General features: G+C 49.3%; 1 protein-coding gene across 1 annotated transcript; it reads right to left on the reverse strand.

The window, feature by feature from the left end:
• Positions 1 to 319: 319 nt before the first annotated feature.
• KLF9 (KLF transcription factor 9) lies at positions 320 to 16,454 on the reverse strand. Its single transcript, XM_050329009.1, has 2 exons — positions 15,576 to 16,454; positions 320 to 3,015 (listed from the first exon to the last, which is right to left on the reverse strand). Exons 1-2 carry the CDS (start codon positions 16,039 to 16,041, stop codon positions 2,783 to 2,785), a joined length of 699 nt encoding a protein of 232 aa, XP_050184966.1. The 5' UTR covers positions 16,042 to 16,454; the 3' UTR covers positions 320 to 2,782.
• Between the last annotated feature and the right edge of the window lie 606 nt (positions 16,455 to 17,060).

The following is a 17,060-nucleotide window of genomic DNA, read 5'->3' on the forward strand; positions in this document are numbered from 1 at the left end:
CCCACTTCTACAATGTGCTATGGAGTTTTTATCTGAGAGTTATTTATGTGACTCGGAAAGTGTTTTTACTCGACAAACTCTAAATACAAGCAGCATTACACTGTTCAACAAAACATGTTCATGACACAGCAATCACAAAGACTTTGGGGTCACGCTACTGTGGTGGCACAGGCCAGACCACCCAGTCATATGTATGTACACCAGTATCAATGCTTTATGTTTGAGGAGGTGGTCACCTCCTCTGCTGGCTGCCCCTTCCCTCTTCTCACCTTGCAGTCCGCTTGCTCCAGACTGTTGTTCTCAGAGCAGAGCTGTAAATCTGGCCCTTTACTTCCATGTATTGGTTAAACGCGGTAGCTAAGTGACCAAAACATCTACGTACTGATTTAGGAGCTGCTTATCAGCTGCTTATCAGTGGCTTCCCATTGTGGTTGACAGAACGTGAGATTCTCTTGTATTTCACAGGATCAGGCTTAAATTTTCCAAGTGCTGCATTTGTCCCACAAAATGGCAATAATCCAGACTGCAGGACGGACTGGAAATCTTGCTTGATCTTCAGAAAGAAGAAGGAAGATGAACGTGCATGCACCTTTGAATTTCACCAGGCTACTTGTGGCTCTGACCCCACTCAAGGCAGCATGAACAGTACTGGTAAGCAGAACACTTTCTGTATTTCTAGATCAATAGAAATACTAGTGCTACCAGTTTTTATTGTGAAGAACCTATGTCCCTATGACTCAATTTGAATACGAGAAATTAAAGTTTGGTTTCTAAAACAAATGTTTCAAAAAGGTGAAACGGAGGTAGAAAGTGTGCTTGGTTTCCTGATGTCTTCACTGAAGAAAACACATCCCTTTTTATTCCACAGACTGTTCAATATCCCCAATGCTTTAAAAGCAGTTCTCTTCATATAGACAGAATTTATCACGAACTACACAGGTAAAAACACAGTATGCAAACTGATTTCTAATGCTGAAAGCCATATACAACTGTAGAGGAAAACACTCTAATCTCCGAGTTAATTTTTTATGTTTTTTTTTCTAGGAAGCAAGCTTTTTATCAGATAAAACAATAAGATACTGTAATTGCAGGTGTACTAACAAGACTTTTTATGTACAGGATTTTACAAGGTGACCTAAATTCATCTGCAGTGGAAACACTTTGGGTTTCAGTGTGATTACTCAGAAGATGAATTTGGCCCTAAGTCTCTGTAGTAGGGGTAAAAAACCAAACAGAAGAATGTTTCTGGAAAAAAATAATGTGTAAACAGAATTCTCCCGTCTTTATGCAGCTGGGGAGGAAAAAAACATATCACTGATAACCCCTTAAATTTCATGCTTTTAACATAAAAAATTTGACATTTTCAGCTAATCACCATGACCGAGAGTTTTCATTTAGTGATCTTTTTGCTCCTTTTAAAGAGCAAAAAACAGCTTTCAAATAAAAGTAATATTGCCTTTATCAGCATTTGACGTGCCATGCATGAAACACGTACAAAGCAAGGTACCAAGAGAAGCTTGTGTCGTAAGGATTATTGCAACACACCTTCCATATTTCAAATTAGCTCTTGGTTTTCCCCCATACTCTAGAGAATTAGCAATCAAGAGACAAAGGAGCCCTTCCGAAGTGCTCCTTACAATAGTTTCAGGTGTTTCCATTAGCAGAGTACTCTTAAGGAAAGATCTACTCTCTCCATAAGCACACACAACTCCCAGAGGGCTCAAAGGGAGTTAGGCCACGGTATGAAGAGAATAAATCTTTAAGGCAAGTGTAGGAAGAGAAAAAGCCTTTAAAAAAGCAGCAGTTTGTAAAGATGGTAGCTGCTATTATGCACCCATTCAAACAAAACACAGCAGAATAAAGCACTGTTAGTGGCATTTCTACAGTACAGTACTGTATTATTGACAAGTAAAGTACAGGATCACATGAGAGACATATGCTCAGCTCCCACATGCCCACCACGCTATCTAAGCAGACTTGTATTTTTCCAGATAAGTGAATAACAGAGCTAAATACACATATGGTCAGAAAATGACTGAGCTGTTGTGGGTTTTTTTTTTGCTTTAAGTATCTTCTTCGATTATACATGTTTTTACTGGAAAAGTCCAGCTTATATTCAAAAGTATAGGTAATGCAAAGAAAAATTAAAAAGACCCATTTATTTGATGGGCCTTCTTGAGTATAAAATCACCTTATCTCAGTATATCAATCAGATGCTATTAGTAACATATGTAATGTTCTCTTAACAGTATCTTTAAGTGCAGGATCACTCTGACACAGAAGTAAACCCACTTCTACAATGTGCTATGGAGTTTTTATCTGAGAGTTATTTATGTGACTCGGAAAGTGTTTTTACTCGACAAACTCTAAATACAAGCAGCATTACACTGTTCAACAAAACATGTTCATGACACAGCAATCACAAAGACTTTGGGGTCACGCTACTGTGGTGGCACAGGCCAGACCACCCAGTCATATGTATGTACACCAGTATCAATGCTTTATGTTTGAGGAGGTGGTCACCTCCTCTGCTGGCTGCCCCTTCCCTCTTCTCACCTTGCAGTCCGCTTGCTCCAGACTGTTGTTCTCAGAGCAGAGCAGGGGAGGTGGAGGACAGGGAGGGAGGTGCTGAGTACTTTTGTTTTTTTAATGTCGGCTACATGTGCTTTTGGACAGTGAAGGTGACCGGCACCATAGCGGATGCTTGTGCTCTGGCACCACTGCCTGCATCCCCTCCCCAGCCTGCCTCTCCCCCTCTCCCCTCCCAGGGCCAGCCCTGCCTTCACAAGGAGCTGCTGGAGCTGGACTTCTTGGATCGCTTGATCATGCTGGGGTGGAACTCGGTGTGGCGGCGGGCGTGCTTGGTCAGGTGGTCACTGCGCATGAACCGCTTTTCGCAGAGGGGGCACCGAAACTGCTTCTCGCCAGTGTGGGTTCGGTAGTGCCGGGTGAGCTCATCGGAGCGGGAGAACTTCTTAAGGCAGTCGGGCCATGTGCAGGGGAATGGTCTCTCACCTGCGGGGAGGAAAGGATGACAAGAGATTTAGGGAGGCAGGGATAGTACAGGTCGGCACACACCAGCTTTGCAGAGGAGCCAGAGAACATGCTGCTGAGGGGAAGAAGCTGCTTTTGTTTCCTGCCACGATGCCAGTGGAATCTGTGGACTTGCTGATGACTCACTTCATCAGGTTACAGTCTCACCTCCAGTAGAAGCCAAAAACTCCTCCAACCACATGAAAATCACTCTCTGGTGCAGAACCTTACATGACCTGAAGACTCAAAGCAACAGATGAGCACTGCCTGTTCCTGTATGCTTTTCATGTTGGGCTCACTACAGTGGTTTGGGAAATGAAAGCTAGAAGTATTCCTCTGACACTTACATTCTACTAAACAAAAGTATTTGTAATGGTTAGAAAATAAACCAAAAAAAATCCTGCACCCAGGACAAGTCATCCCAGCCCACGGACAACCGAGTGGGGAGGCATCAAGGAGAGCGCTGAAGTCTTGGGGCTGCAAACATGTACAGCAAAACCGCTGCAGCCACAGAGAGAAGTCCCATGCTCCCCCTACATGGTATGGGTACACCACAGGCCAGGAAAGCCCTAGTGAGCCTCAATTAATACCACAACTGCTGTCATTATTGAGGCTCCTGATGGTTTGGTGGTCCCTAACAGACAGCCACCCCATTCCAGACCAACCAGTGTGCAGCAGAGCTGCACCTGGATGAGTGGGACTGCATTAGTTACAGCAGCCTTGGAGCTGCATCCTCTGAACTTGCCTCCCTTGCCACATGGCTATGCTAGTCCTCACTCAGGGAAAAAGAAGCAGAGGAAGCCAAGTCAGCTGAGTGCCTGAGCCTGGTGGAGGCCCAGCTGCCAGCCATCCCAAGCTGGGACTTTGGTGGGTTTTTTTGTTATACATGCATTTCTTAGCTCTCTGCTGTATGCTTTTGGACATGGTTGGAAGACTTTCTGAACAACCACTGCCTGTATAAAACAAATTAATTAAAACTGTATGTACGCTCACATATGTGTGAAGGTCACAACTACAGTTACACAGCAGAGCAGGACCAGGAGCTGTCCAGAGGCCTCACAACACCGCTCTGCCCCAGCTTTGCCCTGTCCAGCATCTGCCCTCAGCGTCTGAGTCAAGTGTTTCACTTGTACTGCTCTTTTGCTATCTATCTCACGGTTTCTGTCTCAGCTCCTGGAAGCAGGTGGCAGTGGGAGGTGCAGAACAGCTTTCTAGCTCCCCCCAGGAGTGTGGGAAGACAGTGCTACACACCCTGCACGTGTGGAGCCACCTAGTATATGGCTCTGTGTCAGGCATTTACAGCCCAGAGCAGCAGGAGCAGCTGAGGCATCCTGCCCCTTGTGAGAGGCTGAAATGATTAATGGCTCAAACGTTGTTTAGATCACCAAAGGACTTTGCCCACTATATCAAACTGTGCTAAAAAGCAACTGCTCATCTTCAACCACCAAGACCACCCCGTGAATATGCCTCCCAAGTGGAACTGGAACTGTGGGTTAAGCCACTTGACAGAAACTTGAGATAAGGTAGCTGTGATACTACTGTCCAGTTATCTCAGGTCTAAGGAGAGGTACACAATGCTGGGGGAGGCCATAGCCCAGAATCTCATTTGCCGAGGCAGGGTTTGCACATGCTTCTCCCTCAGCCAAGTGGAAGGAGAGTTTTTGGGTGTGTGGTGGTGATCCACATAAGACAGAGGGGGTTAACACCCACCACTGGAGACTACAAGCTTTTGAGGCAGGTAAGAGGCAGATCCTTTGAGGTGGGATGGTGCTTTTAATCATGCAAATTGTCCTCCCTCATGAAATTCACTGTTGTAAAACTCCCCTCCCTCCCCCTGGGGAAGGTCTGGTGGGACATCAACTGGCTCAACCTCACTGATGTGCGAGGCAGCTGTCATGTCTTAGAAGGGGTCATACACCATCAGAGACCCCAAAGCGCACCCAGACTCATTTCTGAGGCCTTCCAACAGAGAACTGAAACAACCCCTTCAGGGAAGGTACCTGGGTGTTCCCAGCAAGCATTATATTAACCCCTCAGACTTTGTGTTTTGTGGGCTTTTTCCCCAACCCAGACAGATCAAGACTGACCATCACATCAACCAATGGACATCAAAACTGCAACAATCAACTCTTGTCGCGAGATCCACAGGTGGCGATATGTTTCTACTCTTCCTTCCTTCCTTCCCTTGTACATTTTCTTAAGTGATATTTTTATGCTTTCCTATTGCTGTATTACTACAGTAATAATAGCAACTAAAATGGCTACATACCTGCCTTCCATTGCAACCAAATTGTTCTAAAATAAACCCTAAAAAAATATATACCTGTGCAAACACCAATCATTCAGTGCCATTTCACTCTAATCTGCCTCACAGGATCTATTAACAAGAACCTGGGTTACCCTTGCCTTCTGGGATGGGTCATAACACCCCATCTCCAGAAAGCACGTTTCCAATCACCCACCTCAGGACAGCTCTTCAGGTCTCAGCCTGCAGAAGTGCCCAACTGTACAGCAGGGAGATGAGGTGCCTAGGCAGGATAACAAGCATCATAATCTTTGGGGTGCAGCACCTGCATTTTAGGCAAGGCAGTATCCAACCTGTGTGCCTAAAAGCAGTGTTTAGTATCTGACCCTCAAGACAATGAGCTCCTCCTCCATGCTCCCTGGAAATTGCACATGGCAAAAGAAAATGAAGCCCTGCTTCTGGAATTCCCTGTGAAACATGATGGGAGCAGCAACACCTTCACCATGGCTACCCCACACACCCATTCCATATGCCAGGGGAAAGCACTCTAAGGTTATGCAGCACAACCACAAAGCTTTAGGGAAAGGCAGGGTTTGCTCAGTATCCCTTGTGTATATTTGGCACTGCAGTCCCCGGTGAACCAACTCAGGGCTTGGCTGGGGGAGCGCACCAAGGCTGCAGGAGACTGCTGTGGTGTAGCACGCCTCGCTACCCACAGGAGACGTAGCTTGTAGGGATGCAGGACAGGGAATGCAGCAGAGATCACAGATAGGAATGAGCAGCTGTGCTCCCTGGATCACCAGAGCTGCCACTGGCACCCACCACCCACTGCTGAGCTCCCAAGTACAGTGGCTGAGAATGGCTTCACCACCTTGGCAACACAAACCCACGGAAGCTGTCACAGCCACTTGGAAAGTGCCGGAATGAAAGTAGGCCAGGCATAATCCCTGGCACCTGAATGCATTAAACTCCAGACTTCTCAGAGTAGAGACACAAGGGGGAGGGAGGCTTTTCCGGGCCCTCAGGGGTTCTTTCCAAGCCTAAGGATCCACCACTCCCCTCGGTCACAAAGCTGTAAGGGGTGGTGTCAGTGACAGACTCAATAGGTGCAAAGCAGGGATGGAGTGTTCCTCCAGGAGGCTTTTAATGCAAGGCATATGATAACTGTCCACCTAGCAATGCTTGTAGATGTATTTGCTACTTTGTAAAGCAGCGGAGATGTTTGTGGAACAGCCCTCTGAGAAAACAGGTCTTGCAGCTCATATGTTTGCTGGGCAGGCAGTGCCCACAGAGCTGCAGTGCAAGTTAATGCTGCCTCCATCTGGAGATACGGATTTCTTGCCATGTCTCAGGCAAGAAATATCTTTTCTGTATGATTTTTCTCCTCTAGTTTTGGGGGTAATAATACTAAAGCTTGAAACAGCAGAATGAACCATCAGAACAGAGTGCTATTATACACTGATTCCTTTGTTGGTTACATGTTACTAACATTTTAAGATAAGCCTTAGATGGGATTTCTATCAAGAGATGAATTAAAAAATTAATTAAAAAATTACCTCAAAAATTAAAAAAAAAATTATCAAGGGCAGCTTACAGAAGTAAGAAGTGAAATAGAAACTGATTCACAGATGCATCTGCAGACTCCCATTCTTTGTTCTCTGTTCCACCAGGAATGTAGTGAGAGACATGGTTTATTCTGACTACAAGCTAATGGTGGTGCTTCACAGGTCTTCTCTGCAGTCTGAAGAACTCCTGCTCCTGCAACCCTGTCTTGTTTTAAATACCATATGGATATAAAGGCCATCACAGATCCTTTCAGTCTTTGCCCTCTTGATTCACCTGCCCTTTTCTAGCTTTTCCTTCTCCCTGACCACCATCTCAATGTTTCGTTTCTTCTTCCTGTGCAAGTTTAAACTTGCAAGCTACATTGCATGACCCAAGACAGGCCCACTTTATTCTATTCCATTTCAATTTTATTCTGAATAGATGATAAATAATTTAGCTTTTTTTCCCTACCCCAGGAGATTTCAGATTTTTCCCACTGTGGTCTTGTGCAGGAAGAGTTTATGAAAAAGAATACAGAGTGGGCATTAGCAGACTCATTAAACATAAGTACAGGTGGTAGTGGTATCCTGATCTGCCATTGCTCTTATCACCTCAAAATGCTGCTTTGTGCAGGGATGACTGAAGTTAGGAGCTGCAGTTCATGGTGGCTTTAATAAAAACGAGTTTGTTTGGTCAAAATAGGGACAGAGAAATCCTTAGTGACTTTTTTTTTTCTGGGAGGGAGGGAGGCTTTGCTTGAGAAAGCTGGTGACAGTTTATGATCACCCACTTGGACAACTCTCTCGGTGTGTAACAGGACATGCACTAAGACTGGAGCACAATGAACTTCTGCAGTGAATGAAATACTAATTTTATGTGAATTACTAAAATTGCTTGAGCACTGGTTTCATGGAAGACATTCAAACATTGTTGTTGTTGCGGACAGAAGTCTGGCCAAGATGAACTGTTTTAGTAGGCTCAAACTGGCTTCCATGCTGACAGAAGAGGGGTTGGACACAGTCATGAGTCAAGAGCCTGGCACCACCACTAGCTAACACAGGACAGTTTGCTGTCCAGTAGTGTTAATGATGCTGCTTCACACATGAATTAGAAGCCAAATAGCTATGGCTGCATGAATGGATGGACACCCAATTAGACCAATTATAAGGGATTTAAAACCTTCACTGACCTGTGTTATTGAAAATGAAACCACTGAGTACAAGGAAGGGTTGTGCTGCCTGGTAATGCAGTCACTGTTTTAAGTATAAAAACTGAGGAATGGTTCAGAGTTTGACCTCTGGGACATGGCTCCAGCTCAGCCACTGCCATGACACAGCCCACCAGTACCTCCTGCTGCAGGGATGCCCACCCTGCCTGCAGCGCCTGCCCTGAGGCCCAGCCTGACTGAATGGCAGCAAGGCTGGCTTCCTGCCAGAAAACTGAAGCAACTGATGGAGAAGAGGGAGAAGGGAAAGCACACAAATACAGAAATCCCAAACTGCAAAATCTCTTGCCATCATGCAAGAGCAAAATAGTTCCGGCAACTGATGGAGGGCAAAGGGAAAGCACACAAATACAGAAAGCCCAAATTGCAAAATCTCTTGCCATCAAACAAGAGCAAAATAGTTCTGGCATAATTAGATCTGCATGGTTCAAATGGCAGAATCTAATCCCCTCTTTCTTCTTCCAAAATCCTCGTGTACCTCTGGCACCTGGGGCTTGACATTTTCAAAGAAATCTTGGTACCCCAGTAATAACTGAAAGAAGAACTACAAGCCTTAACTTAAAGATGTCACTGATAAACAATTCTTTATTTTTTTCCTGTGATCCCACTCAGCCACCATTCTTGTGTGTCTCAGTGCCTACTGAAGTATGACAGGTTCTGTAGGTGGATGTCAAGAACATGGTCCAGCTTATTGCCAAGAGGGGAAAAACATAATATGAGGCTATCTTCCTTACCCTAGAATCCCTGCTATCTCAGGTCTCTCTCATTTTTCTCCCCAGTGTGTTGCTTGCCCCACACACCCTGAACGAGTAATTCCCTGTGGGACACTGGACTTTGACTAAGTGTCCACATGCAACATACGCTGGTGAAGATGGATCTTCAGGGCAGAAAGACTGGAGACCTTTCTAGCAGACTTCTTCCTCTTCAAAGATTTTCCAAAATCAGATCATTAAAACACATGGCAACAAGGTACAGATACTGGTGCAGAGTGAGATCAGTGATGAGGATGCTATATACCATGTGCCTAAACCAAGACTTTCTGGAACACCTAAACTGTGGCCATCCAACTTGGCAACAGATCAGACAGACACTGCCTATTGGATAGGTGATGGATGGGTTCCAGCAAGGGGTTTATTCTGCCAGTATTTAGGATTAAAAAAACAGCATAGGCTGATTCAAGTTCTGCTTTCAGCAAGTATTTTGAAGGTTCTGACATCCTCAGAACCCCACTCAGCAGCTCCTTCAAAAGTCCAGATGCAAAACTACCTGCTAGAACCTACTGCAGCTGAGACTCTGAATTTCAGGGAAACTCTGTACTGCTCATATCCTGCTGTGACATAGTATCAGACACAAAGAATAGTCTTACAGCTTCTCTGTCAGAGCAGAACCACCTTGCCCGAAATACAAAAGGCTTTCTCTGGGGCACTGGGCCTCCATATCCATGTGTAAGTATATATAAAAAAGTAGGTATCAGTCAGAGAAGCTATTTGGGAGAGGAGAGACCTTTCCAAACCTCACAAGAGAGTAAAATCTACACTTTCATAGCTGATCAGTGCCCTCATCAGTGCTTTTGGGTACATGGGACAAGCACTTCTCCTTTCTTGACTTCTCTGTGTGTGAACTTCCTCCATTTTGCAGTAATACTTAAATATTAACTGAGCACTGGAGAGAGACCAACTCCTAGCCTGGTGCTTAGGGCACTTACCTGGGATCAAAGAACATTGGATTTAAGCTCCTGTCCTATCTGAATAATCAAATGCTCACTAAGAGGAGACAGCTTGGACTGAGAAAGGAGAAATGCACTTCTATGTGCATTCAGAAAGATAATGTAACTTTTGTTATTTCACTCTAAATTTACTAGCCAGTGTTTCAACTGACTTTTCCATCAAGTTTGAGGTACTTATAGAGTGCTCTCAGGCTATTCACATTCATCATAAACAGATGTTAACTGTAACACAAGTTAACAGTATTTGAAGTGTGCTTTGCTTTCACTCCCTCAGATCCTCTTCGTTTAATCTCAGATTGGCTCTTGCCTGCTCTTCCAGCTGCAGGTTGGTAGCTGTGCAAGGCCAGGAGCACAGGAGTAGCAGCCTGATGCACAACACAGCAGGCAACAGAGGGGAGCAATTGTTCCTGCATGGATCCTGACAACTGGGGCTGCAAGACACACAGTGACATCCATCACATGGTCTTCAGTGCCTCAGCACAACAGTGTGCAGGAAATCCATAAAGCTGCAATTTCAAAACATCCATCTGGAAGCAGGAGTTGTGCTCTTATGGGTGGTGATGCCTGCTCACTGCTTCTGCGCTACCTGTGCACTTCTTCATGTTGACTCAATTGATAAACAAACCTTTCTGGAGTGCTTTCCCACTGTGACACATATACCTGCTTCATTTTTTTTTTTCCTAGCAGAAAACAAAAGAAAACAACTGGGAATTAGGCAGCATTGAACTTAATCTTGAGGATTTTTGCGTATCTTACTCAGCTGGCAAAAGTTCCAATCAGAATGATCATGTTTCTCCAAGACTTGGAAATATGCCCACTAGAACTCCAGCAATTTGCACATTTTCACTAACCCTTGAGAATGGGTGTTCCAGATGGCATTCTGAATTTAGCAAAAAATGCCCTGCTGGCTCCACTTTTTGCTCTTTGGTCCTATTCTAAAGGATCTGGCAAAGTGACATTGCATGAGTTGGATAAGAGGGGCTTAAAATGCTAAATTTCAGATTATATTCAAACAAAATCCCCAAAAAAGCTCTCAGTGAGCACAGGACTGTCAACGTACCAGCATCTGTACAGTCTGTTGAGGCAGTGATAATCAAGAACACAAATAATAAAGCAGCAGAGTAAAACCCAAACTGATACAGGGGCTGGTCTGACACCATCATATCTAGATAGCAACTGCACCACTTGTTCTTCCTCTCTACTGGAAATGCTCCTCAGCTTCACTGTGCAGATCACCAAGCTATGGGTCCACACCTTTGCCTAAGCCCTGCTACCAAGCACTGGTGAGAGTCAAATGCCTACGGCACTCAAGGGTGCATCAGCTGTCTGGTGTAGCAAAGCTATTGGCATTGTTTGGATTTAGTTTACATGATGATGCAGAACTTCTCCCACATTTGCGTTTTGGTGCATCTAAGCTTTTAATTAAGGGCACCTGAGGCATATGTGAACTTCCCATCAATCCTCAGCCTCTCCAGGCAAGTAAACTCCCACAGTTCTGTAGTAGGAGACATCTCACAAACTAGTTTTATGGTACCTTCTGTGTCCCTCCTTCCTGACCAGGAGGATCTGGTCTCAGTGGCCATGTGCCCTTTAGCTGGATTACATTCACACCATCATAACAAACAAATTCCGTAGAGCTTCTTTCTCCTGCCAGCTTCTCTCCTTGCCCTTTGCTCTGCACTCCCTGGCCAGGACTTCTGAGGTTGCTTGTTTACTCTTGTATGCCTTCATTTTCCCTGGAAACTCTCCGATCTGAAATTCCCTCTCTGCTATGATGCTCCTCCCACCTTTGTCTTTGAGGCTAGTAGTAAACCTATATAACACCTGATATAATCAAACCTCTAAAACTATTTAGAGAAGTCTGTGCACTTTAAAGGTAACTCCCTGGGTATCTGCTGTTGCTTGTTATTTTCTGGTTCAGATGAGTCCTTCACCCTTTCATAGAATCATCATAGAATCATAGAATAGATTGGGTTGGAAAAGACCTCCAAGATCATCAAGTCCAACCCCTGATCCAACTCCAATTACTGTATCATGGCACTAAGGGCCACATCCAATCTCTTTTTTAAAACCTCCAGGGATGGTGAATCCACCACCTCTCTGGGCAGGCCGTTCCAATGCCTGATTACCCTCTCTGTAAAGAATTTCTTCCTAACATCTAACCTAAACCTCCCCTGGCAGAGCTTGAGCCCATGTCCCCTTGTCCTACTGTTGGTTGCCTGGGAGAAGAGACCTCTGTACTGCTTCCAGGGCTCAGGTCTCACCTGGGCCTTTTTCTATGCTCTGAAGGGTAAGGTTGCAAGACTTGATCATGACAATTCAGTGCTCAAGTCCCTTACGCAGACACACAGCTCATAATCCCTCCTGCCACCACTAGACTCCAGCTGAGTTTACATGCCCATATTCCCATAACACCATCCTTTTAAGGGATGGGCAAACTTAAGGCACAGTCATGTTGTATGACCTATCCCTCCACCTGCCTTCCTGAATAATAGCTTTCAGCTTGCGAGCCATCAGGCATAATATCACCTTTTCCCTCCTACACCAAGCACTGTGAGCCTCAGAGATTCTACTGGACTCAGCTCATGCCAAAGAACAACCTTTCCTGGGGTGCTCTTCCTGCCCAAGACACCAGAACTAAATTCACAAATTCTAAGCTACTTTTGGATGGTAGTAAAGGGAGAGGAGAGACAATATCTCAGTTTCAATTATGTAGTTGACCTTGTGTCCCTGGGCCGTTGCAAACTGCTACATTTTGAATCTAGGTACACATACATGACAAAACAAAGAAGTGCCTGATTGTATTGCAGAAACAACAGGGGTCTAGTGAGGGATGAAAAGACTGTTCTCCCAGGAAGGGGCAGACTTCCTTGGCTTCCTCATACAAATTCTGCTCTTCTATGTCAGGCTGAGTTCAGTGGGACAAGCAAGGGGGCTGTTTGTGCAGGTAGGATGTGCAGTGCTGCTGCCCACTGACCTTTTTCTATTAAGATCAAGTCAGAAGACTGTTTCCAATGGATGGCTAATTTGGGTCTTTTGCAAAAGCCCAAACTTCAAGGAAACAGTTATACAGACATTTTTAGTACCTGAAATATGGAACCTTTGAGCCAACAAGTTTAAAGAATTATTAGTAAGATAAAGACCTCCAATCTCTGAGCATCAAATCTTTGGCTTTCTAGTCTTCTACCTTGATTTGGTATTTCCTTTCTTACTTTGCATTAGCTTGCCAAGGATGGTCTGGTGGGTTTTTATATCTCCAGCCACTACATAGTAAAAAGCAGGATACAGAGCTTCCCAACTTGCTTGGTTAGGATCCATGAATAAAGAGAGCTGCAGCTACAAGCAAGCTCATGGGTATGAACAGGAATCCTGAAGCCATTTTCCAAGGTAGAAAGACTAGGATTAAAAATTAAAAATTTAAGACCAGGAAGCTTCTGTTGGTGGTTGCAACCCTGGTCCCACTAAAAAGGCCACATAGCAGCAAGAAACCTAGCTGGTGGCCTGATGAAAAAGGGCAGGTAGATGAAAGAGAATATATTTTCAAACAAGGAAAAAATACAGTACTAAGGAGGGAGCATTAATGCTCTGCAGTATAGAATTATGAATAACTCCAGAGGTCCCATTGAATCCCACTGTTGCTAAGGAATTGTTCTGTCATCTATGAAAATAATTAACATTAGCAGTATCGTTTAGCATTTCAGTTAGCTACAATTAACTTCACATTAGGAAGCTCTGAAAGTTCATTACTGTTGGATGTCTACAGTGGTTTTAATCACACAGAACTATCATGATGGTACATCAGTGTGTCTGAGTCAAACACCTTATACTTGGAGCTAAGGCCACCCACTTGTGAGCAGCACATGCTAAACCTCATGCCACTTTAGGAGTACTTATTATAACAGTATTGCTTACAGCAAGCTGTGTGGGTTGTACAGTACATTAATTTACATGTCATCACACAGAACGCTATCTCAGTCAACATCTATTTTGGTTCCCTTATTGAGGTGCATATCTGAGCATGGGGTAGTAAATGAAAATGATGCTAAAATATTTTCTTTGTCACTTATGAGACAACACTTTGCAAGGCACCAGTTACATTCAGCCTCCAAAAGAGCATCAGAGCTGCAGTCTTTGAGCTGGTAACACAGCAATTCTTGGCATTGGTCATGAGGTCAGTACAGGGTCACTACTGACCATCCTCTTTCCCGGCTCACACAGACAATCTAACTGCAGAGCTCATCGCTGAGCCATAACCAGTAATCCTCCCCGCCCTTGCATCCAGTCTCTCGAGCTAAGCACCCAGCAGATCTGCCAGCAGGGCACCAGCAGGCAAGAGCACCAAGTCTCTTCCTCTGCAGTGCATGTACACCTGAAGCTTAGCTGAAGACGTGGTCATACCCTACCCAAGCTGTGTTAAATTCTACAGCTATGCCTTGCAGTATGTTCCTTGGGTGATAAACTCGTTTTGTACTTCACTAATAACCATCTCCACCAACAGACAAAACCCAGAAAGGAACCATCATTGACAGAACCGATATGAAGCACGTGAAATAAACGTTGGCAGCATTTGCCTCCTTTGATTCGCTTTCCGTACTTGCGCACAACCCTTTAATTTCGAGCACTATTAAAGCAGCCGTGTGTACTCCGTGACCCCAAATGCAATTCAGACACGTAAAGATTTTTATTCAGTCACTTGTACTGAAAACAAACAAACAAAACTACCAAAACGAAAACCAACAAACGAACAGAGAAGTCTGCAGCTGTTGCCCTCTCGGCGGCCAGGCAGAGTCGGAGGAGGTACGAACTGCTGCCACAGATGTGTTTTATCTCTAGGTTTCCATGCTGCCACACCCTCCGAGGCGCCCAGACGAGGGCCGGGAATGGGAGCACGGAGCCTGATGAAGCCCTCCACGAACCCGCCAAAGCTCGGGTCGCGATAATCGATAGCGAGGGGCGCTGCTGCCGGGAGGAGTGGGGTCGGTATCCCCCTGATGGCGACTCCATCCCCTCAGACGGCTCCTCCATCCCCTCGGCCGGGCGTGGGGAGCAGCCCGGCACCCCGCCGGTGGTCTGTGACACCGGGAGCCCGAGCGCCTGACATCGGCTTCAGGGGGTGTGTTTCCAGAGTTCCCCCATCCAGCCTGCCAGAGCGGGGTGTGTCCGCAATGCCCGCAGGTGCCGCTCACCGGCGTTCAGGGAGACTCCACCGCCCCCTCCGGAGCCGAGCCGGCGGCCTCGCCCGCTCCTGCTCCGTCGCCATGGCCCGGGGCGAGCAGCCCCTGGAGCCGAGTGGAGCTCACCGGCAGCTCTGCGGGTCCGGACGGCGGGAGCAGCGAGGGCGGCGCGGGAGGGAGGCTGCGCTGCCCGCGGCTCCCTTGGGGAATACGCGCCGAGCTCTGACCCGGTGCAGGCGCTCCCCGCCCGCAGCGGCAGGAAACCCCAACCCCGCCGCCCGCCTGTTTCCCTCGCCGACGCCCCGAGCGGGGTTGGCCCGCGCCGGACACGCGAAGTTCGCCCCGCTCCCGGTGGGCGCAGGTGGGCGGCGGGGAGGGCGCGGCGGGAGGCGCTGCCGCAGCCCCGCCCGCAGCGGCCCCGCTGCCGCCTGTCCGGCACCGCGGCGGGAAAGGAAGCGAAGAGACGGGGTGGGGGAAAGCGGGGCGTGGGGGAAGGAGAGCGATGAACCACCCCCGAAGCCCGGGCGGATGGCGGGGCCGCGCAGGGATGCCGGGCGCGCCGCCGGCCGGGTTCACCCGAGGACAAGCGCTCGCTCCTGCGCCCCTCCCGCCGCCGCCGCCGCTGACCTGTGTGCACCCGGTAGTGCGCCTTGAGGTGGGAGGATTTGCCGTAGACCTTGCCGCAGCCGCTGTAGGGGCACTTGTGCCGCTTCTCGGTCGCCAGCTTCCCCTTGGGGCGGCCCCGGCCGTGCGCAGGCGGGGGCGGCCCCGGCGGGGGGCTCCGGGGCGGGCTGGAGCCCTGCTCGGTGGCCGCGTCGCTGTCGGAGCCCGCGTCCTCGTCGGGGCTCTCCACGCTGTCACTGCAGACGGAGGGGGCGGGCAGCGGCCGGTACTTGTTCAGCTCCAGCAGGCTCTTGGCGATGGCCAGCAGGGCGCAGTAGTCCTTCCAGGCGTCGCGGGGGTCGCGCAGCTCCCTGGCCGCCTCCCCCTCGTCCGGCACCTTCAGCCGCGCCGCCTCGGGCACGGCGGAGCGGTTGGAGATGGAGACCAGACACTGCGCCGCCACGAAGTCCACGTAGGCTACGGCCGACATGGTGCGGCCGCGCCCCGACGACACGGCGGGGGGGCGGCTCCGGGCGCCCTCACAGCTCGTCCGCCGGTCCGGCCGTGCCGCCGCCGGCCATGGCCCGCCCGCGGCGCGGGGTCTCTGCAGCGCGGGGAAGAGCGGGGCGGAGGAGGAAGGGGGCGTGGGGGGCGAATAAATAGCGGGGTGCCGGGCAGGTCCCTCACCGCCGCCCCCCGGGGGCGGCGCGCAGCCGGCGAGGGGGGAGCGCCGCCCGCGCGGCCGGGCCGGGTCCGGCGCGGGGGCCGGGGGAGAGGACACCGCCCGTCGCGTCGCCGCCCGCCCCGCGCCCCGCGTGCTCCTGCCCGGGGGCGGCCGCGCCGGGGCCCATCACGTCAGGCGCGGAGCCCCTCCCGCCCCGGCCGGTCCGCGGGCTGGGCCGCCCGGCTCTGTTTACTTTCTCCCCCCGCCACTCACGGCGCCCCTTTTCTAGGGGGGGCGTGTCCGCCGCGCGGCTGTCCCGCCAATCGCCGCGCTCCCTCCCCAGGCCGCGTGCTACTCCGGGCGCCCCCTTAAAACAGCGATGCCGGGGCGCCGCCGGGGGGGCGGCGGCGGGGACGCCGCGGCCCCGCTCCCCGACTCGGGGGCCGTACCGCCAGCCCTCCCGCGCCCCGAAGGAGCCGTCGGCGCCCCCCGGCCGCGGGCCCGCGGAGGGGGCTGCGCGGGGCGGCGGCACCGAGCGGGTTAAGTGGCTCCCTGTAAGTCCTACGGTCCCAGCAACGGGCCGGCCAATGGAAAGTGAGCCGGCTGATGTCACTGGCAGCGCCCGGCCAATCAGCGCCGCGGAAAGAGGGGTGCGCAGCGCTTGGAAATGCGGGGAGCGGCGGGCGGGGAGCGGCGGGCACCGAGCGAGTCCCGGCGGCCGCTCCGCCCCTGGCGCTGCCGGCAAAGGGCAGGGGTGGCGGCGGAGCCACCCGTACCGTTCCACACCGGGGATGCTCCTCCTGAGCCGGGTGTCGGTCACTCGGGCGCGAACCCGAAACCGCACC

Source organism: Myiozetetes cayanensis, unplaced genomic scaffold (assembly GCF_022539395.1).
Source record: "Myiozetetes cayanensis isolate MyiCay16 unplaced genomic scaffold, myiCay2020 scf4, whole genome shotgun sequence".
NCBI classification, from domain to species: Eukaryota; Metazoa; Chordata; class Aves; order Passeriformes; family Tyrannidae; genus Myiozetetes; species Myiozetetes cayanensis.

Excerpts from the sequence above, each read along its gene's own strand:
- KLF9 (XM_050329009.1), bottom strand. The coding sequence starts at position 16,041 with ATGTCGGCCGTAGCCTACGTGGACTTCGTGGCGGCGCAGTGTCTGGTC. Across the intron at positions 3,016-15,575 it reads GCACTACCGGGTGCACACAG|GTGAGAGACCATTCCCCTGC; the intron begins GTCAGCGGCGGC and ends TCCTCCCCGCAG.